Genomic DNA, 24,366 nt, shown 5'->3' with positions numbered 1-24,366 from the left:
GGAGGGCAGGAGCAGAGACCACAAGGGGCCCTGAGTGCTCCAGTCTGTGTGTGGCACCCACGGGTGACGGTGCCCCCACACTCTGCGGGGATGCTCAGTGGCCTGGTGTGACTCAGCAGTGTTCCAGACCCCAGCACAGATGAAGTCTGCCGGCCATTACTGCTCCTCCTGCACAAGGTGCCTGTTGACGAGCTGCCCGTGCAGGCAGCCACGGCTCTGACGGCTATCTCCAGGGCACCTTCCGGTTGACACAGAGCAAAACTGACTTCCGGCACTGGGTGCTGTGTGTTCCTGCAGCAATCGCCTTCTCTGTCGAAGGTGGTCACCGTCCTGGACTTCCTCTCCAACTACTTTCCCCACTCTGCCCTGCTGGCCTCTCTGCCAGGCCAGTGCTATTTCCTGGCTCTGGCTACCTCAGCATGCTGGGGTGGGGACGTGGAGTCCATCCTGCCAACAGTGTCCTTCCCCTCGACTCTGCAGAGGTCAGTGACAGTTGCCCAGCTCCTTGTCAACATGGCCACCTCTGCAGCAGGAAGGCTATGGCATATGCCACTGGGAGGAGCCAGCCAGAGGGAGCCCCTGTCCGAGGATACTCTCCCTGAGCCGGCCAGGGTTGTGTCTTAGAGCACAGGGCAGTGGAGTGTGGCTGTTGAGGTGTGAACAGTCTGTGCAGAGGAGAGATGAACTTGAAGGAATTGGTTCATGTAACTGAGGGGCTGGGCAAGTCCAAAAATATGACGGGGTAGACCAGCAGGCCAGAGATTAGAGGAAGAGGTGCCATTCAAGCCCAAAGGCCGCCTGCTGGCTGAGTTCCTTCCCACTCTGGGAAGGTGCATCTTTTTCTAATCAGCCCTTCAACAGATGAAGCCCAGTCATATTCTGGAGGGTGATCTGCTTTATTTGAAGTCTACCACTGAAATGTTAATTTGGGCGCTGGGGTTGTGGCTCAATGGTAGAGCACCTGCCTAGCATGTGTGAGGCTCTGGGTTTGATCCTCAGTACCCCATAAAAATAAATAAAATAAAGGTCCATTGACAACTAAAAAAAAAAAAAAATGTTAATTTTGCTTTAGTTGTGTGTGTGGTGCTGGGGATTGAACCCAGGGCCTCTCACATCTAGGTAAACACTCTGTCACTGAGCCACATCCCCAGCCCTTGTTAAAAAATTCATTTTGAGGCAGAGTCTCACTAAGACAGGCCTTGAATTTGCAATCCTTCTGCCTAATTCTCCCAAGTAGCTGGGATCACAGGCATGCACCACCGCACACCCAGCTTAAATCTTAATCTTATCCAAAAACCAATTTCACGGACACATCCAGAATGATGTTTAACCCAATATCTGGCTACTGTGGTCCAGCCAAGTTGAAATGTAGGAGTAGCCAACCCCTCAAGGCTTTCGACACCTTGCTGAGTTGCTCTCCAAAAGGGCAGTGCCCTTTCCTGCTCACTCTGGGGCTGGGGGGTTATAGGTTCTGAGCCCTTCTCTGTCTTGCTTCTCACTGCCTCCCCTCAGCTGACCCCTGACTCCACTGCCTGATGTCACTGCTCATGGGCTTTAAGGTGCCATATGTGAATCCAGTCAGCCCTCCTGGGCCTGAACCCCCAGTGCTGGATGGCTCCCAGGATGGCCGGGGCTGGCCACCCTATCCCAAGACCACAGCTGGGGACCTGTCCAGGTAACCCAGTGTTCGGCCCCACCCTTACCACTACCGTGATAGTTGCCACTGTTCTGAAGAGGTCATTTTTTACTTGCGTCTCAGTTGTTCCTGTCTTGTTGGGGGTTTTGTACTAAATGTTGAACCCAGGGGTGCCCTGCCACTGGGCCACATCTCCAGACCTTTTCATTTAACTTGAGACAAAGTCTCACTAAGTTGTCTAGACTGGCTTCAAACCCCAAATCCTCCTGCCTCAGCCCCTGACTCCAACAGCTGGGGTTATAGGTGTGTGCCACCGCACCCGACTTAATTTTGCAATTTTTAAAAAATGCAGTAGAGTTATGTCCTCCACGTCCTCCTGAATCTGGCCTGAAGGCTTCTGGCCTAAAGTAGGGACCATTTTTATGCCAGTCTTTTCCTAATTTGAACTTAGAGACTTTTTAGATATTGTCAGTATTGTTTTTCTACTTATTAAAGTGATATATCCTCAATACAAAGAGAAAAGCATATAGAAATATAGAAATGCCATAGAGATTCCAGTTGTCTCTAAAGAAGCTCCCAGAACAGTAACCCTTATTTTATGTAGCGCTGGCCTTGGGGACAAGGGTGCATCACTGAATCATCACATAGACATCTTACAGGAGAGAAACTGAGGCTGCCCAAGTGTCAGGGAACTTGCTCACATCTAGTCACAGCTGGAGGGAGGAAGGGCAGCCCTGAGGGTCACTGGCCACTCCAGGGAGCTTGGCTCCTGCGTGTGCCCGCTGGAGTCCTGGGTCTCGCTCTCCCGGCCTGCACTGCACACCTGCCCCTGCCCCCAGGGTGGGAGCCCTGCAACCTGCCAGCACCTCTGTGTCCTGCCTGGAAGGCTCTCCTCAGCAGCTCAGCAGCCCTCTGTGCATAGACTCGCCCACACGCTGAGGCACCCACATAAGCTCATGGAGTGGTGACCACACCTGAAGGACTTCTGGGGGCTCCAAGTCTTCACAGACATGGTCAGTAAATCAGCACATCAGGTAGTCGGGAAGTCAAGGTGAGAGCCCGAGACGGGCCCGAGAGACCATACATCCAACCCCTGCTGGGAGGCAGCACAAGATCTCACTGCTGGCGGGAGGAGGGAGCCAGTGCCCACACAGGGCCACCGTGTCCGGCGAGGCTGCTGCAGCAGGCTAGATCCTGTGGGCACCTGGAAAGTGCTGGCTTCAAGGTCCCCCTGGTCTCAGCTACCTGCTATGGACTCTTAATTTGTACATCTTATAAATGAAGTGTGATGCCTGCCTCGCAGGATTGAGGGTTCACCCTCATTTGTTTTCAGCAAGACCTTTCCTGGGCACCCCATCTAAAATCAGCTTCCTTCTGCTGCTGAAGCAGATTTCAACACTTAGAAACCTCAGCGACACCAGTGTATTAACTTGCAGCTCTGTAGGGCAGAAGTCACTGGGCCAGATTCAAAGGGTGTTAATAGATACATTCCTTTCTGGGGGACAGTCCCCTGTTTCTAAAGGCCACCTGTACTCCTTGGCCCTCCTTGTGGCCCTTGTTCCGTCCTCAAAGTCAGCAGCTGTGCTGAAGGGCTCCAGCTTGACCTGGAGCCATGTTGGTCAAAACTTGGTCAAAACCGCCGCTGGCCTGCCAGGTGACCCTGACACGCATCCCAAGCCCTCTCTGACAAACAGTCATTAAGATGGTCAGCCAAGCATGTTGTGCAGCCACAGATGCCCGACTGTTTCTGACCTCACACTGGGCATGCTCATAGTTTTACAAAGACCAGGGACATTCCGGTGAGTCAAGGCCCACCTTTGTGTGATTCAGCATACAAATCACTTTCTACTGCCTCAGGATGTGGGATCCTTCTGTCTTGCTGCCCACGGAGACACGCTCTGGCCATCGGTCCCTAGCACACTGCATTTGGGGCACTCCTGGATTTCTCTGCCTCTGGTCTCTCGGCACCCCTTCCACCTTGGGCCGTCAGTTCCTATAGGCCAGGACCAGGTTTTTCTGAAGGCCGTGCATCCCTGGGCCTTTCTTCCACAGCCCATCTCTTTCCCTGATCCTCCGGCCACCTGCCTCTCTCTCCTGGGAGGAGCCTGTGACCACCTGGGCCTGCCTAGATAAGCCGAGACAATTTCCCTCCTGTACGCCTGGCTAATTAGCAGCCCCAGCAAGCCTGCAAATTTAGGAGCCCTAAGGTCACTCCTCAACTTTAATCCCTCTTTGTCATGCAATTGAACATGATTTGAAACCCAGACATCTTTGGGGACCCTGTTCTGCTGACATGCCTTCCCACCATCCATCTCTCGGAGGCTCTGTCCCCTTCCCACCTTCACCCCCTTTAGGGTTTGCTTTTCATGATCTCCCTGTCACCTACACTGTGAGCTCCACAGGGCGGGGATTCTTGCCTGTGGGTGTCCTGTGCCACCCTCCCCACCCCATGCCTAGGACAGGGCCTTCCTGGCACCTGTTGGGGCTCAGCGGTGCAGCTGCCTCCCTCCTCCCCCCTTCCTAACTGCGGTTCAGTAGCGGGGACTCTAACTGCACTTTTTTCCCTAGGGAGTTTGCATCGACTTTCACCTGCAAGCCAAGGACCCCCGACACTCCAGAGACCCTCGAGCTGAACTCGCCCAAGGCAAAGGCATCAGCCCTGACCCCCCAGTTCTCCTCGTGTGGCCCCCAGAAGGCCAGCCGCCCTGGTTCCACGGCTTCCTCCTCTAGGGGCCTGCACAGTAAGTCAGCCTGGGCCCTGGCCAGTAGCTCAGAGTGACCAACCCCCATGCGGGGTCAACCTGGCCTGTCCTGGCGGAGGAGGCTGGCCCTGGAACGAGGCTTATGTTGTGCTGGGAGCCTCCCACCCAGGCCTCAGCCCAACAGCTGTGTCCCAGTGGGGACACAGTCAAAGAGAAGCAGGTGAGGGGCTGAGGTTGTGACTCAGTGGCAGAGCACTTGCCTCCCACATGTAAGTCACCGGGTTTGATCCTTAGCACTGCATAAAAATAAACAAACAAACAAAAAAATGTTGTGTCCATGTAGAACTAAAAAAAATTTTTTAAATAGAAGCAGGTGACTCCTCACAAGCCAGGTAGCAGGGCCACCAGGAGGGCCAGTTGTGGGTGGGTCCAAGGGTCCCCACTGTGTCCTGGGGCCTCCCTTGCTGCCCTTTTGCTCCCTGTCAGGATGACCCTCCCAGCCTCAACCAGTTGACTCCCCACCCTACCACCTCTGCACCCCAACTAAGCTGGACCTTTTCAGAGGAAAATGAAGAACAAAGCAAAGAAGCCCAAACCGCCTGAAATAAGCCACACTCAGAGACAGGCGCTTCCGTGACTGCCCCCAGCCCTCCCTGGCCAGACCTGGGCATTGTGGCCACCTGAGGACCTGCAGGCTGCAAGGCCACGGGCCCCTGTTCCTGGGGGAGACTCAGCGAAGCCTCAGTTCAGGCCAGGCTACCTCCCCCCAGCCCCAAGGGCAGCTACAGGAGACCCAGGGAAAGCTCGGCTAGAGGACAGTGGTCAGGCCTCTGACCCTGCCAGTTTCCAGGCCACACCAGGTCAGAAGAGCGCGGGTAACAACATCACATCAGTAGCACCCCAGCAGCTGATGGCTGCCCTGGCCGCACACCCAGATGCCTCTCGCAGCCTGAGCCGTGTGCACAGCTCTCGGGAAGTGGACCCAGCAGAGCTCACAGCAACCCAACCGGGCAGCCCCACCAGGCGGCCTGCTTCCTGTAGGGGGAGGCCGTGGCCAAGCAAGTCGTGCCCTGGCCAGGAGTCGGGACCGGGAGGGAAAGTTCTCGTTCTGTTTGACATGAGCGGGTTGAAAGAGGGATTGTGTGGCACAGAGGGGTTCTGTGCAGGCATCACTTGGCGCTGGCATCTTGCTCTGGCCCTTCTTCCCCAGGCAGCCAGTCCTACAGGAAGTGAGGATGCTTCTCTCCCTGGGTGTCACTGTCCCGTTGCCTGAGGACCAGCCAGCTTCCCGTTCTCTGCCAGCCAGCAGCTGCAGGTGACAGATGTGAAGAGACAGTTGTCAACGAGACACTGAACGACTGGGGAGCTGGGGAGGGACCTGCCCGCCAGGCCGGCCAGGAGTAAGGTCGTGACTGCCCACCATCTGGGCCCTTCTCATCTAGGAGAGCCACATGGGGAGGGCTGGGGAGCCTACTACTGCCCTCCCGGCAAGGAGACATTTCCTGGTCACCCTCATACTCAGGAGGAGAGGCGTGGCCTTTGCCCTCGGGAGACCTTCTGCCCATTTCCAGCCAGCATCCCCAGCTCCCCAGCACCAGCTGGGCAGAATTCGAGACCCAACCTGGGAGCCCTGCCATCTCCCTGGCTCCCGAGGAGATGCTGAGCCCACGAAAGCTCAGCCAGCCAGAGGGACTCTGCAGACTGCTGACCAGGGCTGCCCTGTGGAAGCCCCTGTCCTCACTGGGACCAGCTGCGGAGGTCCTCATCGTAAGGCACCTCATTCTCAAGCCAGTGTCAGCCCCAGCAGCAGCCTGGGGACTCTGTTTGGGTCTTCAACTGAGACACAGAATGTGGAATGCTCCGGCAGCTTCAGAGCAGCCCTCTGCTCTACCCGGGTTCTTGGTTTTTTGGTTTTTATTTTATTTTTTGTGGTACTAGGGATTGAACTCAGGGGCGCGCCACCACTGAGCTATATCCCCAGCCCAGCCCTTTTTATCTATTTACTTTCATTTCATTTCATTTCTTTGAGGAAGGGTCTTGCTAAGTTGCCCGGGCTGGCCTCCGCCTTGCAGTCCGCCTGCCTTCCCCTCCTGAGTCACAGATTACAGGCGTGTGACACTGCACCTGGCTGCACACAGTTTTTAAAAGCTTTAGAAGACCGACCAGTGTATTGCCTCGTGTTTCCCTCCCTGTATTAAGATCATGAATAAGGCCGGGCATGTGGCACACACCTGTAATCCCAGCAGCTCAGGAGGCTGAGGCAGGAGGATCACAATGAGAAATAAATAAATGAAAGGACTGGGGACATAGCTCAGTAGTAAAGCCCCTCTGGGTTCAATTCCCAGCACACACCAAAAAAAAGATTTAAAAAGACCACAACATACCACCTCCACCAGCAAAATGACCAGTGACCACTGTTCTTGTTGAGGGTAAATCAGGCCCAAGTCTTAGGACAGAGGAGGGACATTCACCCTCGGAGCCAGCACAGCACAGTACCCTGGGTGTTACCCACACTGTAAAATCATGAAACTGATCTGGTTCTAGAAGGCGGTGGGGAGGGAAAGCAAGTTAGTGTCCAGGCCATGTCCCGGGTGTCTCCTGCCTTCAGTGGAGACATCTCAGGGGACCCACAGGTCAGTGGCCGGTGACTCCTTAGGAGCAGGCAGAAGCCAGCAGAAGTCCCTTGAGCAAGAAAGAACCAGGTTCCCCGTGACAGTCCCGTAAGCCATCTGGGGCAGGACCCTGGAACTCTCGGGCATTCTTGGCTGCGGCTCGGCAGGCACCTTAGAACTCTGGTGCGTACTGCCCAGCACCGCATCTCAGTTCTCTGGAAGTGCGAGCGTCCTCCTGCACTCTGGGGGAGGGAGGCTGTGGAGCCCGGGGCCTCAGGTGCCCTCTGAACCCCTGGCTGGGCCTGCAGATGCCTGGACTAGAATCAGGTGCTGGTCTCCAGGGTTGAAAAGCGGGCAGGGGGAGCAGAGGCCCCGGAAGGGAATCCACCCCATGGTCACAGGTAAACAGCAGCAAGGGTGCTCCCCGCGCCCACCAGTCCACTCCCCTGGGATTCCTCAGGCGCCGCCTGGCACGGCCTTTCCCTGCCTGGTGGGAGCAGCAGACACCCAGGGGCGTGTCTTTCAGCCCTGTCTCCCGGGTCTGAGCCAGCGCTGTCTCTCCCTCGCCTACAGATGAGCAGAAATCTCACTGGCAAATGTCTGGTCATTGGGGAAGAAGAAAAGCTAGTCTTTTAAAGAGAAAGGAGTAGAGCCACTGGGCCTCTCCCCTCGGCCTGGGGGGCCACGCCCGGGCACACTCTGCCTTCCAAGGCTGCGGGCTGGAAACGTGCTTTTTAAAATACCAAGGACCTGTTCATAACAGTTCAGCTATCTGCTGGCTCCACAGAGTTAGCTGAGCTTGGACATGAACCCAATCTACAGGGAAAAATACCAAATACACAAAATAAGCCGAGAGTTCTTTAAAGATCACCTCGAGAGCAGTCACATGACTCCTAAGATTTGCCCATGAGACCTACCGAGGGAAGAACCTTAGAACCGCTAATAACTGTGGGCCCCTCTGGCCCTGGAAGCTAAGCCCAGCTCTCTGGTACCCCGTACTCCTCCCCCTCCTCCCCTTCCTCCTCTATTCTTGCTTCTCCTCTTCCTCCTCCCTCCTTTTTGCAGCACTGGGGATTGAACCCAGGTCCTGCTTAGCACGTGCTAGGCAAGAGTTCTACCATCTCATTTTCTCTCCAGCCCTTTGTGATTTTATTTTAAAGGTCTTGCTGAGTTGCCCAGGCTGTCCTCGAGCTTGTGATCCTCCTGCATCAACCTCCTGAGTCGCTGGGATCATAGGCATGTGCCACTGTACCCAGCCCAATTTTTTCTTTCCCTTTTTCCCTCCGATTTTTTTTTTTCTGAGAAGCACTTGATCTCATTTGCTTCATTCAGAGCCTGACAACTGCTCAAATCAGGATAGGGTAGAAAATAATAGGAAGAGTTTCTGCAAGCCAGTCAGATAGCTTCCTTACCCAGCTATCTTCCAGCAAGTAAGGAAGGACCCCGCCCAGATGGGAGGAGCTACATCCAGGCATGGTGTTGTGCGCCTGCAACCCCAGCTACCAGGAAGGCAGGGGTAGAATTGCAAGTTCCAGGTCATCATGGGAAACTTAGCAAGGTGCTGTCCCCAAAAATTTTTAGAAAAGGGCTGGAAGTGTAACTCAGTAGTCGTGCACTTGCCTGGCCTACACAGGCCCTGGGTTCAACTCCCATTATTGCAAATTTTTTTAAAAATCAAAACCAAATGCAAAAAATGATAAAATATCAAAGTTTTTTTGTAATAAAAAACAAGGCTCACCCTGTACTTGTATAACCCTATTTGGCTTACCTAACCCTAATCCTGGACCTCAAACCGATAATTTTTTACAAAAACAAATATTTTTTACAAAAATATGCAGTTGTACATGGACCATTGTGTTGATTTGATTTTTGAAATATTGTATTAAAGTATTATTTACCTTGATTAATGAGTTTGGTCTGCTCGCCTTAAATCATGCTCAAAGAATGCCTCGCCTCTCACCCCCACCCTAGTGCAGGATCAGGGATCCTCCTGGACCCTCCCAGTCCCCGGAAGCACAGCCTGTGGCTGGGGGCTGGGCCTGTTTGCCTGACTCGTCCTTTCCCCTCGTAGTGAGATGTGGTTGGAGCGATGCTGTGGGTCTTGGCACCTAACAAACCACCTCGGAAACTTAGTGGCTCAAAACAGTTTCTTAGTTTTATGAGGATGCAGTGAGCCATGGTTGGGCTCGTTTCTTCTGCTGGATCTGTCTGGACTCAGTTGTGCCTCTGTGGTCGGAGGACAGTCAGGGTCGTACCCGTGTCTGGTAGTGGCCATTGATTTGGGTCTCCTCCCGTGGGGTCTCACCCCTACATGGTAGTTCTTCTCAAGTCTCTCTGACACCACGCACGCTGTCTTCCCGGGGAACCTCTCATCACACAGCCAGGGCCTGTGTGGGAAGACATGGACGTGGGACAGCTGGAGAGACCAAGGGCTCACAGAGGGGTTCAGAACTCGCCTCTCTCGCTGCCGCGGCCTCCCCATTCTAAGTCAGCTGAGCAGCTCCGTCCTCTGGGCACTCTGTGTTTCGAGGTGGAGACACAGTCGCACTGGCCCTCGGCTGCTGTCCTCTTCTAGGGAGAATTCCTGGCCCGAGCACAAACCCTGCTGGAAGCGATGGGCAGACTTCCAGGAGGAAGCAGCACCACTGGGAAAAAGTCAGGCAGAGAGACCAACAGATCCAGAGCCACTCCACAGGTGTCGGGAGAGTCTGGGACAGAACCAGGGGGGAGGAAGAGGGGCCAGGTGCAGGGAAAGGAGCGCATGGAGGGCCGTCCTGGGCTCACACTGTGGAGGAGATGGAGGAGGAGGCTGCCCAAGGCCACTTTTCCTTAGAGCCTGGCCACAGGTCAGCCTGGCACGGAGCAGGCCAGGGACGTGAGCTGGAGGCCAAGGCTCTGAGACAAGTGGTCCTAGGGAAGGGAGCGGAGGCGGCCTGACCGCATGAGCTCTGGCAGGGAGCGGCAGCAAAGGCCGCAGCCCACCAGGCCTCCGCCGGCTCCTGGGTGGGAGCAGTGGTGTCTGGGGCCAGCGCAAGAACTGCTGTCAGGCCACTTCTCAGAGGAGTCCTGTGAGCTGGTTGTAAATACAGCCATGACCAGAAGCTAAATTGTGAGGCCTATGATTCAATGAGTTCTATTAAAAACAAAGAATAAATATCCCAGGCCTGTCCCTTTACACTTACTTGGTGACATTCACTACTGCCTGTCCTGAGGTGGCTGCACGTATTGCGTCATTATGGTGGAAATACTCCGTGTTCAGTGACATCATTCTGGTCACTTGAAACTGGCCATGGTGGGCACATTTACACCATAGGAATGGGCAGGCATCACAGAGCAGAGCCTTCCCCCCCAGAGAGTACACCCAGGTGGAAATGGTACAAGATGGTGCGGCCGGAGGCACAGTGTGGGTGGACCAGGAGTCCTGTCGGGGAAGATTGGAAGAGCAGGGCAACGTGTGACCCTTAGGATGGCAAAACCAAGGGTGTGTGTGCAGCGGCCTGATGGCGGCTGCTCCAGGGGGCTCCACCCACATCTCTCACCTGGCCACAGGTGGCCCAGGCTCACTCAGGCCTCACCTTCAGGAGCCAGCCTGCAGCCGTTCTCCCAGCTGTGCGATAGCTGAGGGTTTCCTCCCGATGACTTAGGTGTTCCTTGGACACCGTCCTGCTGGCACGCTGCCACGCTCATGCCTCCACTGTCCCTGCGTGCCTCACAGAAGCACACCCACTTGAGGCCCCAGGGAGTGGAGCCGCTCTGGCTGCCAGGCTCAGTGATGAGTCACCACTTCCTGCAAGTGAAGAGGCTTCACTGGGTATCGGAGTGGACCCCTGGAACTCGACTCTGGTCCCCAACCGGGGACAAGGGGCACTGACCAGGGCTGAAAAGGGAGATAAGAGGGGGTGCACATTCAGACTAGCAGGTCTCTGAGCAGCATCCAGGCCGGGCCTGAACTCGGACAGTGGCATCTTCATGGGAGAGGCAGAGGCAGAGGGGCCCAGAGGAGCAGGGCTGGGCCCGGGGGCTTACTGGTGAAAAGAGAGATGCTGGGATAAAGTGCTGGGTCCAGACGCAAGAGGAGAGGAGGCCAAGCCACCAGAGTGAGGTCAGGAACTGCCAGCACCATTCCCTGGCTAAACAGGAGCAGCATGGTCCCAAGGCCCATTGGGAGGCCCGTTGACTGTGGGGCATGAGGCTAGACTCAAGGTCTGGCATTGGACACCCTCTGGAACCTACGCTGGGATCCCTGCCCATCTGGGGCTGGATAGCCAAAGCATGCACACCCAGGGGAGCCAGCTGCAGGCCTGGAGCACCATGGGCCAGGCACGTATTGGCCCTGGGCAGAGCCGGCCAAGGCCAAGGAGCATCACTCGTGGGCTCTGTGGATCTGCCTGATGCCGGAGCTCAGGCTGATGTGGGACAGGCCTGGAGGAGCGTCAGCGCCACTGGGAAGCCCTAGCAGCAAGCAGCCCAGGAGCTTCTGTGGGACCCCAGGAGAGTCCTGGAGTAGGGGATTAGAGCACATTAGCTCTCCCGGGCAGGGAGGCGGGGCAGGCCGGGGACTGACAGGCAGCTCCCGTGGCAGGGAAGGAGGCGCAGCTGGGCAGGGCAGACCTTTGAGTGGCCAGGCCAGACTGGAGCTCAGGCGAAGGGTGTTCAAGGTGGCCTGAAGAGCAGGAAGAGGGAGTGGCCTTCCACACAGGGCTTCAAGGGGAAGCGAATTCTAAGTAAGACCTGGAACTATAACCAGAAAGGGTGGGGCAGGCCTGACCAGGCAGGGCGGGGAGCCAGGTGGACACAAGGACAGAGCAGGTAGAACACAAGGCCTCATGGTGGCCTGCTGACCCAACGGTGGGGTGGCCTGATGTATCCCTGGGCTCTATTCAGAAGTTGGGGTGCTGCTGGGTCTGTGTTCACCTCTTCCAAGTTGTGGGGCTGCTCCTTCCTTCCCCCCCCCACCTTGGGACTCCAGCGGAAGGCCCTTCCTCCCTGCACCCTGCTTCAGAGCCTGCCCTGGGGAGTTGCCCCGGGCTGAGGGCTTGATGGGAAGCTGCGATGGCAGCTGGTGGTGGCCCTGAGAAGCCACCAAGAGCCGCTGCTGAAGAAGAGGCAGAACCAGGTGGTGTCCAGTGGAGTCTCTGGTGGCCAGTTTCCAGAACAGCCTGACCTGTCCCGTTCTGCTCCTCTGAGCCAATAGAATTTCTGCCTTTTTGTTTTCTAACCGATTCTTCGAATGGGGTGTAACTAGTTAGCACACAAGGTTTGTCAAGCAATCAGCTGGTCTCTTAGACGTGGCAGGCCACACTGTTCCCCATCTGTGGTCACAGTCCACTCTCAGTCACAGTGTCTGGGGAGTTCCAGGCTGGTCCTGACCCTGTCCATTGTGCAGCCGCCCCTCCCACTGCCAGGAAGAGGGACCAGGAGGCAGGCCATTGTCTCAGGTCCTCGCTGGGAAACCCGCATCCAGGGGTGACTCTTCAGCAGCAGGAATCACCCCATTGGGTTTTCCCATCCTCCCTCGGAGAGAGACCTTCTCCTTCATTTCTGTGTAAGACATGGTGAGGGTCCCTCTGCAAGACTGAAGGGCCCAGAGAGATGCCGACAGGCTGGGTGCTTGGAGAGTCTGGCTGTGGTGGCACTGGCTCCGGGGCCAGCTGACGCTCCTTGCTCTGCTGGTGGGTGACACCTTCCCGTGAGGCTCCAGGTTCTGACAGATTTTTTTCCATTTTTTGATTGATGTCTAACAGTTGTGCACATCGATGGGGGCTGTTGTTACACACTCACACACCCACAAAGCATGACGACTGCATTTGGCCAGTATCACCCCCTGCACTTCCGCGCCCTCCCGGCCTCCCACCCCTCGGTCCCTTCCCTCTGCTGATCTCCCTTTGATTTTTAGGAGATCCACCGGCACCTCTCTTTCCCCCTTTCCTCTAGCTTCCTCATAGGAGAGAACACATACTACCCTTGACCTTCTAAGTCTGACTTATTTTGCTTAATGTGATGGTCTCTAGTCCATTCATTTTCCTGAAAATGGCATAATTTCTTTTTTTCTTTATGCTGCTGCAGATTTTAAGGTTACCAGGAGACACCAGGGCAGCAGGCCAAACAAACTGGACCAAGAAGTTCAAGGTTGCAGTTGGAGTCAGACAGAACTTCTCAGTAACTCAATCTGCCCCAAGGATGAAACACAAAACTGGTTCTCTCCTGTACGGCGTTTGGCTGAAGAAGACGTTTACTGCAGAGTGAGGACTCCATGACCACGGGTCCAGGGTGGAGTCAGGCCAGCAGTGAAGGGCCTCTGCCTCCTGGCATGGCCAGGACCCTGCAGCTGGCCACCGCCCCGCACACCATCTGAGGCTCAGGCGCTGAAGCAGGCCCCGGCCAGGTGGACTCAGCGTCACAGCTTGCCACCTTGCAGAGCAGTGGACACAGCAGTACCTGGGGCTCTGACCCTGACCCAGGCTCCGGTGCCCACTGAGGCCTGTCCCCCGGAGGCACTCATGGCAGCAAACCCAGCGCTGGCTTTCTTTCCTCTGACACCTGTCATGTCAGGGCAGATCCTGGGTCCCCTCTACAGAATCTTAAAGTCTGCTGCCTCTAAAAATGCCCATTGGCCACTCCTGCCCCTCCTCTCGACCCCGAGCAGTCCTCTTGCCCTATTCCTCGGGCTCCTGTCACCCTTTCAGCCTCTGCTTACGGGATGGAGGATGAGAAGAGGCCCCAGGGACTCCGTCCAGTCACGAGGAGTCTAAGCAGAGAGGACTCTGCACTCTGTCCCAGGACCTCTGACTCCATAAGTTCTTGGAGGCCAGGTGGCTTCATGAAATCCAGCCTAAACCCTCAGATCAGAGCAAGACCAAACGCAGTTCAGGAGCTTGGTCCATGATGGGGCCCAAGTGGCTAGGGACACAAATCAGGGAGTCTTTCCTGCCCCCTCCCTGCCTCCAGCTCTCCCCGACTGACCATGTCCCCAGTCACTCTACAGACACACTAGGGAGTCCTTGCCACAGTCTCTGAGAGGGTTGGAGGGCCTGGGTCCAGGTGTCCTGGTCGGGCCTGGCCCAAGCTGCAGTTTGAAGTGCACAGTCTCCCGGGAGAGCTCACCTGGCATCTGCATTTCCAAGGGGCCCAGGTGGGGCTGATGTGCCCACCCACACTCTGGGGTCACTACTGGCCACCACTGGGCCTCCATTCTGCCCTCTCAGAAAACCACGAACCTCCTCTGCACAACACCTGTGCCATAGTCCTCCTATTATTATTATTAGTGTATTTTAATTGACCCATAGAAATCGCACCTATTTATGGGGCACTGTGTATACCATCTATGAGGATCAGATCAGAGTGACTGGCCTGTCACCTCAGACACATCATTTCTTTGTGTTGGGAACATTCGAGATCCTCTCTATTAGCTGTTTTGAATTTCAGTTAATAGTCGTCAACTGGAGTGACCGGGCCAGCTGTACAGTGTGGGCTGTGTTCCTCCTGTCGACCGACCTCGCCACGTGAATCTCCCCCTCCCCATCCCTCCTGTTCCACGTTGTTCTTCCTAACAGCTTTATGGAGGTATGATGGACAACAGTCAACTGTGTGTTTAAAGCATACAGCGTAATAAACTTTAATATATGTCAACACTCGTGAATCAATAAATGTGGGGAACCCAAAGGTCACCCCCACAGTTTCCTCAATCCCTTTTGTAACCTCTTCCTTCCGCCTCAGCCCATCTACAGGCAAGCCGTCCTTCTGTTATTACGATTTTGTTTGCGTTTTCTAGAATTTGGTACATATAATCACATAGTGTGTACTTTGTTTCGTCTGGCTTTCATCCAGGGCAATGATTTGAGGTCCGTCCCTGCTGCAGCATGTATCCATAGTTGATTCCTCTGTGTGGTCAGTATTCTGCAGTGCAGACATGCCACAGGCGTGGATGGTCGTGCATTGCTCCCGGACAGGACCGTGTTCTGAGAAATATGTCATCGGACAACCAGGTCAGCGTGCAAACAGCACAGAATGTGGTTACACAAAGGAAAAGGCCATACACATCTTACAGGACCAGTGTCCTAAATATCGTCCCTTGTTGACTGAACGTCATGAGTATCTGAAAGATTTTGTCTACTACAAATAAAGCTACTGTGGACTCTGACGTACAAGTCTTTATAGGGACGCACTCTGTTTGTCTTGATAAATACTCGGGAGTGGAACAGCTGGTTCATGAGGTGAGTACATATTTAACTTATTAAGAAGATGTGTCACTGTTTTCCAAAACTCTCGAGCCAATTTACGTTCCCATCAGCAGAACATGGCAATGCAGTTGTTCCTCATCCTCACCAACGTGCGATATGGCCCAGGATTGAGTTCCGATGATTTAAAAGATGTGCAGTGGTTTCTCGGGTTTTAATGGTCATGGCCGTTGACGTCTCCTCACGGGGTTATTTGACACGTCTCTACCTAGCGCCACCTCTCGGTAGCCACCCATATCTGTCCTTTTGGTGAGGTGTCCCTTCCAGATCTTTTGCCCATGTTCTCTTAGCCAGGTTGCTCTCTGACCACGCAGGAGAGTTCTGTGGTCTCCATGCTCTTCCAGGCGCTCACACAGGCGCTTTATGAGTAGTTTTTCCCAGATTGCGGCTTTTTTCAGTCTTTCTCAAATGTTCTTCAAAGACCAGAAGATCTTGGTTTTGAAGAAGTCCAGATTATCCGTCTTAACACTTCCACGCACCTGGCTTCAGGCAATGTTATCTCAGTAACGTTCCTCTGCTCCAGCGCCTGGCGCCAGGCCCTTCTGCCCTCCTTACTCCAGGGGCAAAGCGAAGGAGCAGGAAGAGGGTGGCCAGCAGGCTGAGGGACACTGGCCCTCAGTCGGTGCTGCCTAAGCAGCTCCCAGGGAGAAGAAGCTGAGGGGACCCAGCGCCTCTCCCTGCTCCCCACCGGCTCCCCCCAGTGACATTAGGTCTTCTAGGGAGGACGGGATCTACCCGTGGTCTTGGTGAAGGAGACAGGTCTGGGCCTCTGGAGAAGCAGCCTCAAACTTTCACGGGCTCCAAGGCCCGAGGTGACTGGGAGGGAGCTCTGGGTGCCCTGTGCCCTCCACAGCGAGGCGGGCAGACTGTGGGGAGAGAGAGGAGACAGGAAACAATCACACCATCAGCCAGGAAGCTTACTCTCGGGTGACAAAAACCACAAATGAGAAGCTCTTGGCTCCTGAACCCAACCAGAGGACAGGGGCACCCGTGCTCACGGTTAATATCAATTTCTTAGAGCTGCCGTAACTAATTGCCACCAGATGTATCAGCTCAAACTGGTCAGAAGTCCAGGCTGCTCAGGACTTTACAGGGTTGAAACTGAGGTGTGGGCCGGGGGGACAACCCACCTCACACCCCTCAGGGTGTGGGCAAAACCCAGTTCCTTGAGGCTGTGGGACTGAGGTCCCTATGCCCTTGGAGGTGGCTCCTGGAGACCCCCTCTGGCCCCTGTGGCGGCACCTGGACCCCTACATTTCAGCACCTGGAGAGGCAGGGAAGCCGTCTGCCACCAAGTCCCCTGACCTTGCTTCTCCTGAAGCTCTTCTGCTCCCAGTTAGAGGACTAGGGTTACAGGCCACTGGGTTGGACGGGGCCATTATGGCTCGGAACTGGAATGTCCCTCCCAGGCACGTGAAGGCTTCGTCCCCAAGGTAGCGGTGCTCAGAAGTGGGACTTCGGGGAAGTGACTGGATCATGAGGCTCTGCCCTCATCAGTGGATTAATCCAGTGACAATTCACAGCTGCATGGACCACTGGGAGGTGGGGCCTCGCTGGAGGGAGTGGGTCCTTGGGGACGTGCCCTCGGGAACTGCATCTTGTCCCTGCTCTCCCCTCCCCCCTCTGTCTCTCTTCCCCTCCCTCCTAGTCGGCTCTGCACGTTCTTCCACCATGATGCTCTGCCTCACCTCCGGCCCCAAGCAGCAGTCAGCCGTCTATGAACTGAAACCTCTGAAACTGGGAGCCAAAATGATTTTTCCTCCTTCAAGTTGTTTTTCTCAAGCCAGGTACAGTGGCACACATCTGTAATCCCAGCTCCTCAGGAGGCTGAGGCAGGAGGATCACAAGTTTGAGGCCAACCTGGGTAATTTAGCAAGAACCTGTTTTTTAAAATTAAAAAATTTCAGAGGGCTAGGAATGTGCTGTACAGCACCTCGGGGTTCAATCCCCAGTGCCATCAAAAAATTGTGGTTTTCCTCAGGCATTTTGTCACAGTGTAGAAAAGTTGACTGACACAGGCCCCCAAATAATCCGCTTCAAGGTCTATGACCTTAATTTCGTCTGCAAAGGCCCTTTCACTCTGCTACCTAACGCATTTACCAGACCCAAGGATTGCGTGGACATCTTTGAGGAAGGGGCATTGGTTGGCCACAGCAGAGCCTGTCACGGGATCCCAGCCAGCGCTGTGCCCACCCCTGTCCTCTGATGGGCTCTTCAGAACCCGCACACACAGGAGGAGTGGAGTACCTGTGGCCTAGTCCCCAGAGTGCGATGGCCAGAGACCAAATCCACTTCAAAATCCCCAGGGAAGAGCCCCAGCTGGCCTGTACTGTGGACCAGGCACACCATGGGGACAGGGGGTGGAGACACTAAGACTGGCCAGCCTGGCGAGGAGCCACCCTGAGACCCCCGGGCAGATTGGTTATGCAAGAAGGAGGAGGTCCAGGGTCAGGGTTCCCGTCGCAAGGTGCCCGCAGTGGCCCCTTCTCGGTGGCCTGGTGCTGTCTCAGTCACTCCCCTGTGATGGTGCAGGGTGGGGTCATCGACCAGCTCGACCAGGACCAGGTCCAGGCTCCCCCACTCGCCAGCTGGCCCACCTCCCCTGGCCTCAGTGTTCTCCTCTCTACAGTGGGAACAATCCTCGAGGCTGGGGAAGCAGATGGAGCGAGTGTGTGGAGGGTGGCTCAGCGTGCCCAGCCTTCGGAGGCTGGGAAGGACTTCTGGGCACCTCCGAGTCCCTCCATGTCTCCACCCAGCCCTCAGTGGACTCCCGCTCTGGGCAGCCGGGGGCCGAAGATGTCCATCTGGGAGCAGTGGGAACGGGGCTGCCCAGAATGCACCTGGCCAGCTCTGGTGGTGAAAAGACAGCCATTCAGGGCTGGCTTGGACCGGAGCCGGGTGACGAGAGACAGGGAGGCCTGTGCTCCGGGAGGAAGGGGCCTGGCGTGGCCTCAGTGTGGGCCGAGCACAGCCCGGGAGGGGGCAGCTTGCTGGGAGAGGAGGCGCCCCGGAGGGAAGACTGCACTAGTGTTTGAGGCCCAGGGGCTGAAAGGCAGCTGTGTGTCCACGCTGGCTGCCTGGCGGGTGGAGATGTGAGTCACTGGTGTCCGGGAGGGGAGGGTGCAGCCTGGGCGCAGCTGCCCAGGACGAGGGGCCCACTGCCCCCTCAAGTGAATATGTGTCAGTGTGAGCCTGGACGGGTGGGGCAGGCCCTGCAGAGCTGTCTGGGCCGTCCAGGGCTCCCTGGGCTGGGCACACCCCGTCATCTGCTGACTGTGGCCACGGGGACTGCAGGAGACCCCGCGGGCAGGGCACGCTGGCTCTTCACCCACCCGCCCCCTGGTGGTGCGGCCCACCGGGAAAACAGGAGCCTGATCTCGCGTCCCACTGTGGACCGCCAGGTGGAGGAGGGGAGCAGGGGGATAGGGGCCAGGCAGGGGGCACCCAGCCCAAGGGAGGGGACATTGGAGATAGGGCTTGAAAGGAGAGCACTGGGCAGCGGGAAGCCAGGTCCTGGTGAAGGGGAGAAGGCCAGGTGCCGGAGCCGTGGCGGGCAGACGCAGGCCGCGAAGGCTGTGGGCAAGGCCCAGAGTCCTGAAGACCCGAGGACCTGGGGGTCAAAAGAGGCTGCTCAGGGATCAGCAGGGGCTGGCCAGGCAGGGTTTCAGTGTCGCAGAGGAGGTGGTGAGGGGGGTCCTCCTGCCTGGGAGAGGCGCGTGTGTGTGTGTGTGTGTGTGTGTGTGTCTTACTGGGTGAGTGTGCATCTCAGGGGTGTATGTGTGCATGCTCGCGAGTGCTGTGTGTGTCTCTCTGCATGTGCAGACTCCGTGTGGGTGTCTGGACCTGTGTGTATAGGAGAGTTGTGTCTCTGCAAGTGCCGATGCCTGTGTGTGCATGTCCCTGAGTGTGTGTAGATGTGTTCCCACTAACACCCCTCCCAACAGGATGCGGGGGCCAGTGCCGATCCTCCCCGTGTGCTCCTTGGCCCTCCTGCCCCAGAGGCCTCCCGCCCCGGTCCTGGGCCTCCCTGAACTCTGGCCTCTCTGCCCAGCTTCCCCCTTACTTGGTGGCCCCCACACCCACAAAGCCACAGGTGAACTCGGCGATCCCCAGGCTAGTGGTGAATGCCTGGGCTCAGGAAAGGGACCAGAGAGTTGAGTCCACCTCTCTTTGACCAGCCTGGGGCTACTCCACACTCCAGAAAGAAGCGTCAGGACAGCATTTCCCACGGGGCACCGCCCCTTGCTTCACCCTCCAGGGTCTCCGTCTTTGGGGTTGGTGAGTGTGATGTATGTGTGTGCGAGTCTGAGAGTGTGTGGTTGTGTACAGCCCTACCAACGGCAGGCACACCAGGACAAGTGGAGGGTCCAGGGCTTGGCCTGAGTGGAGGCGAGGCCTGCACTGCCCAGGACCCTCTGCGGTGCAGGTTCTTGAAGACGCCTGCTTCCTCTGAAGCACTGTGCCAGCCCCGCTGCTGCTGCTGGCTGCTCCATCTACAGAGGGGACCCACGAGCCAGGCTGGTCACTCGTGGAACCTCAACCCCAGGACAGTTCCTTGGCCCAGGAAGGGGCCCATGGCAGAAGGGAGACATGGAGAGTCCTTCCCTAAGACCTTGCATATGGAGGGGGAAGAGCAAAAACCTCTTTCCCTGGGGTCCCCAAGTTGGAGGCACCTCAAAACCTGCCTTGTCCCTCCTCATGGAAAGTCAGGAGGGTCCCACAGGAGGGCCACCCTTGGGGGTGCTTTCTGTCACCTGAGCTCACATTTCTTTTGCTGAAGCTACTTTGAGTTGAGTTGTTGTCACTCGCAGCCAGAGGAGTCCTGGGCCACCCCTGCTGAGCCAAAGCCTGGGTCTTCAGGTGCCGGGCCATCATCCCCCTTGGCTCTCTGAGATCCTGCACAGAGCACGCGCCGCCCTCCACCGCTCTTCTCAGGCTCCTAACCCACTCTGCCTCCTCACTCTCTGGCCCTGTTTCCTCCAGGCCGCTTCCTCTTCTGTCTCCCTCTCCCCCAGACTTTCTGCTGGCCTTGCTCCAAGCGACCAAGAGGACTCAGGCCAGCAAGCCTGAACCTGCCCAAACACGGGGCATGGCCCCGGGGCACCTGGGAAGCCACGGTCTCCCCAGCACAGCCGCCTCCGGCAGCAGCAGACCCTAGATCCCACTGGGAGCACCCTCACCTCCTTAAAGGGAGGACCCACTCCAGAGAAACGGACCCCTCTTTCCACCTCTACCCCTGTTCCCTCAGCCCTGAATCCATCAGATCCCCACCCCTGCAAGGGCAGCTAGTGTCTGGGGACACCAGTGGGGGAGTGGGGGGTGGGGGGTGGACTCCGTCTGCCTGTGTGTGCTCCTCCAGGGCCCTTGGGGTGGTGCCCCTTTGACTGAGAAACCTTGGGGTCCCCCAGGCCCCCCCGGGCTGCCCTGCATGATGGGTGGAAGCACACTTCCTCATCAGGAAGGAAATCAAGGCTCAGCCCCCATTTCCTAGCAGGGAGCACCCAGCAGACATCCCACCACTGCCCCAGCCCGGGGAACCTCCTTCTTGGTCCTTTTTGGGAAAGCATCTCAGGGCAGATTCCAGGACACACCGACAATGACCAGCTGAGCAGCCTGACATGGCCAGGTCGTGACGGGGCTGGGGTGCCAAGCCCAACCTGAGAAAGTTCTAGGCCAAGGGCTCTGCTCCAGAAGGCTGCTGAGCCCGCCCAGCATGGCAGAGGGACTTGCAGTACTTCTTTCCAGGCACACATCTCTGGCGACACTCTTTCCGCTGAAGAACAGCAGTGTGTGTGTGTGTGTGTGTGTGTGTACTGGGAATTGAACTCAGGGTTATTTTACCTCTGAGCCACACCCCCAATGCTTTTTATTTTTTATTTTGAGACAGGGTCTTGCTAAGTAACTGAGGCCAGCCTCAAACTTGTGTTCCTCCTGCCTCAGTCTCCCAAGTTGCTAGATGTGGAAAGCAGGCTGTGCCCAGCTCTGAGTTACTCCTCCATGTATGGAACAGCCGTTTTCAAACTGTCCTAAACCTTTGTGGCTCCGTGGTTTGCTGTGAGCTGATCCGTGCTGAGTTGAAGTACTGAGGTGGTACTTTGTCAAAACCATCTGCCTGTCAAAACCAGAAGGTACAAGCTGATAAATCAATCAATCATGCTAATAAGAATGTCCACCTGGGACAGTCAGGCACATGGCACACACCTGCAATCTGAGGAACTCAGGAGGCTGAGATAGGCGTATTAGAAGTTCAAGGTCAGCCTGGACAACTTAGCAAAACCCTGCCTCAAAATTAAAACATAAGAATGAAAACCCATGACCTTATCAGCTTAATTGGAAACACACAAACTCATATTAGGAAAACCAGGCCCACGAGTCTATCGAACACACCTGACCACTGAATGAAACAACCCTTTACTTGAGGCCCATAAAAGTAGGGGCACCCCAAGACTGAACACAGCAGCACCCTGACCCAGTCACCTGGTCACTCATCATTAGCCTTCCCTAGGAAAATAGCCACAGCAATGGACCTCTGAATCTCTATCCTCAGTTTCTCCTGTACCTGACAATCATGGAAGTCCCACTCCAAGCTGACCTCTCAAACTCACTCCAAACTGAACCATTAAACTACTATCAATCAGGATCTTTGCCTAGAATAATTCCCGTACTTTGACCCCTCTGTACCCTGAACAAGTTCTTCTGGCTGGAAGCTGGAAGCACTGCCCACCTACAGTGACTCTGCGTCCACACCCGCTCCCTGCCTGGGCTCTCTGCCCAGCCTCCTGAGCCCCGGTGCGCCTTGCCCTCTCCTAACCTTTCTGTGCATTATGTATAGTGTGCAGCGTGAGGCGTGACCTGTGTGTCGGAGACCTTAGAATTTAAGATGGGAATAAAAGAACCTGTGATTGTCCTGCTGGTGACAGCTGGGTCACCCATGAGACAAAGTCTTGCTTAGTGGAGTAGCCTGTGAATTTAGTGCTATTCAATGAATTCTGACATTTTGGAAAGACACAAATGTGTTTGGTCTATGTTAATGACACAGCTCGCTCGTGACACTGGGATTACAGGCGTGTGCCACTGCACCCACCTAAGAACAGCAATTTCTTGCCACTGGTGCTTGTCCGCAGACCCTCCACTGTGAGTGCAGATGGCGGTGGCTGCCTGGAGGGTCCATTTCTGCTCAGGGTCTTTCAAATACTGAAGTAAATCCACACGTGGAAGAACTTCACGCTGTCGCAGTGAAACCAACACAGCAGGCAGAGCTCTCTACCCAGTGGCCCTCCGAGTCCAAGCACCAGCTGTTGACCTCTCTCCAAGGGACCCAGGGCTCCTCAGGTTCTGCTTTTGGGTTCCCTGTGGCCCAAGATCCCCACTTGGTCCCACTACTCATTGAGCCCTGGCAGGCGATGTCTCCCCACTCCTGCAGGGCACTGTTTCTGCTGTGGTCACTTAGGGTCTAGATTCCCAGCAAACGCGGGGCGAGGGTGCGGAGAGGGGGAATGGGCAGCAGGGCGCATGGTCCCCTCTGGGAGGTAAAGCTGCTCTGGAGGTCGATGTCTGAAGATCCTGAATTTGAGGCCAGCTTGGAAAACTAAGCAAGACTTTGTCTCAAAATTAAATGTAGTAAAGGCCAGGGGAAGGTAGCTCAGAGGCAGAACATTCAATCACCAGTCCCACAATAAAGGCAGGGAGAAAAGAGAGAGGGCTGGGCTGAAGTTCTGCGGCAGAGCGCTCGCCCGCCCTGCACGTGTGAGGCACTGTGTCTGATCCTCAGCACCACATAAAATAAACAATAAAATAAAGGCAAGCTGTCCATCTACAACTAATTTTTTTTTTTTTATTTTAGAGACAGAGAGGTAATGGGGGAGGGGAGGAAGGGAAGGGATACTTCTTAGGGTCCTTCCACATCCCAGCTCACTGAATTAACCTCAGGGCAGCAAGCTAAGGGCACAGAGTGACCCTGGGGCCTGAATTCCTGCTATTTCCTACCTGATTCCCTCTGCTGACCCCCGACCCACTGCCTCCTGGGATCAGCTTATCTCCCCAGCCTCTTCCTTCACCCAGGGCATGTGGGGCAGGGGAGATTCCATCTGCAGACTGACCTTGCTTGACCACCTGCTATCTTGAGACAGTCCACAGAAAACTGATGGCCCTCAGGGCCGGATAGGTGGTATGAGCCAGACTGGGTGAGCCCAGGAGTGGAGGGGTGGGGGACTTGCTGTGCTTCTGGATAGGGATGGGTCTACCAAAACCCAAGGAGCCAGGCTCCCACACATACCACCCACCCCACCCTCAGTGACCCATGTACCTAATTGCTATTCATTTCCCCATTCTGTGTTTGACCTACGCACAGAACACATAATCCCATGTGACAAACTGTCTCAACTGACCAGACTTCACTGGTGAACACCCCGCGGACTTCGGGCTGCTCCCCTGGTTACCACCTCCTTGAGCCCTTGTGGTTCTGGGGCATTGTGGTGTGAGCCAAGCATCAGTGATAAAATTGTTACCAGCAGCGGTCTGTCGTGATGTTCATCATGTAGGGGACACTGGCCTGCACGCTTCCCATGCGTCATCTCACATAACTGCACTGGCAGGAAATTGAGGTCTCAAGGGGATAAGTCACCTGTCCCTAGAGACAGACAGGAAGTATAGGTCCCTGACCCCAACCCTGCTCTAGTCCCCAAACCTGAGCTCACAACCCCTTCCCAGGGACAGCTGTGTCCACCCTTCACCTGGCACCTGAGGAGATCCCACAGCACTGGGGTGAGCGGCCAGGTAGGCCATTCTCAACAGGGCCTCCCCCTTCTGCAAGGCAAACAGGGAGAATCCCAAAGCCTAGACGGCGAAACAAAGTGGGGATGGGTAGCCAGGGCAAAGCCGTGGTGAAGGGGACAGGGGCTGCAGGGACCGGGAGCTGTGGGTAGCTCTCAGTGGCAGGCAGCCAGGCCAGGGGACCCGCAGCTGCAGGCCAGGTTTTCCTCCTCTTCCGGTGCTTCAGAACCTGTCATCCAGTGTCCTCCTCTGGATTCTGCCCGGAAGGATTTCACATTCCCGATGAGAGCTTAGAACACCCTGGAAATTCCTTTGTACCTTAAATTTTTATTCCCCTTCCAAGAAGCTCTTGAGCCTTAAGGAAAGGGTTGAAGAGACTCTTCACCCAGCCTCATGGGTTTGGGACC

General features: G+C 55.9%; 1 protein-coding gene across 1 annotated transcript in view; it reads left to right on the top strand.

Moving 5' to 3' along the window:
• Armc9 (armadillo repeat containing 9) overlaps window positions 1–5,633 on the top strand; it is a 120,956-nt gene extending 115,323 nt beyond the window's left edge. The window contains exons 24-25 of the mRNA XM_076865630.2: window positions 4,205–4,377; window positions 5,549–5,633. Of these exons, the coding sequence (XP_076721745.1) occupies window positions 4,205–4,377; window positions 5,549–5,571 (196 nt within the window). The 3' untranslated portion in view covers window positions 5,572–5,633. The remainder of the gene's footprint in view (window positions 1–4,204; window positions 4,378–5,548) is intronic.
• Window positions 5,634–24,366: the final 18,733 nt, after the last annotated feature.

Source organism: Callospermophilus lateralis, chromosome 9 (assembly GCF_048772815.1).
Source record: "Callospermophilus lateralis isolate mCalLat2 chromosome 9, mCalLat2.hap1, whole genome shotgun sequence".
NCBI lineage: Eukaryota > Metazoa > Chordata > Mammalia > Rodentia > Sciuridae > Callospermophilus > Callospermophilus lateralis.
This window is presented reverse-complemented; position numbering and strand designations above follow the sequence as displayed.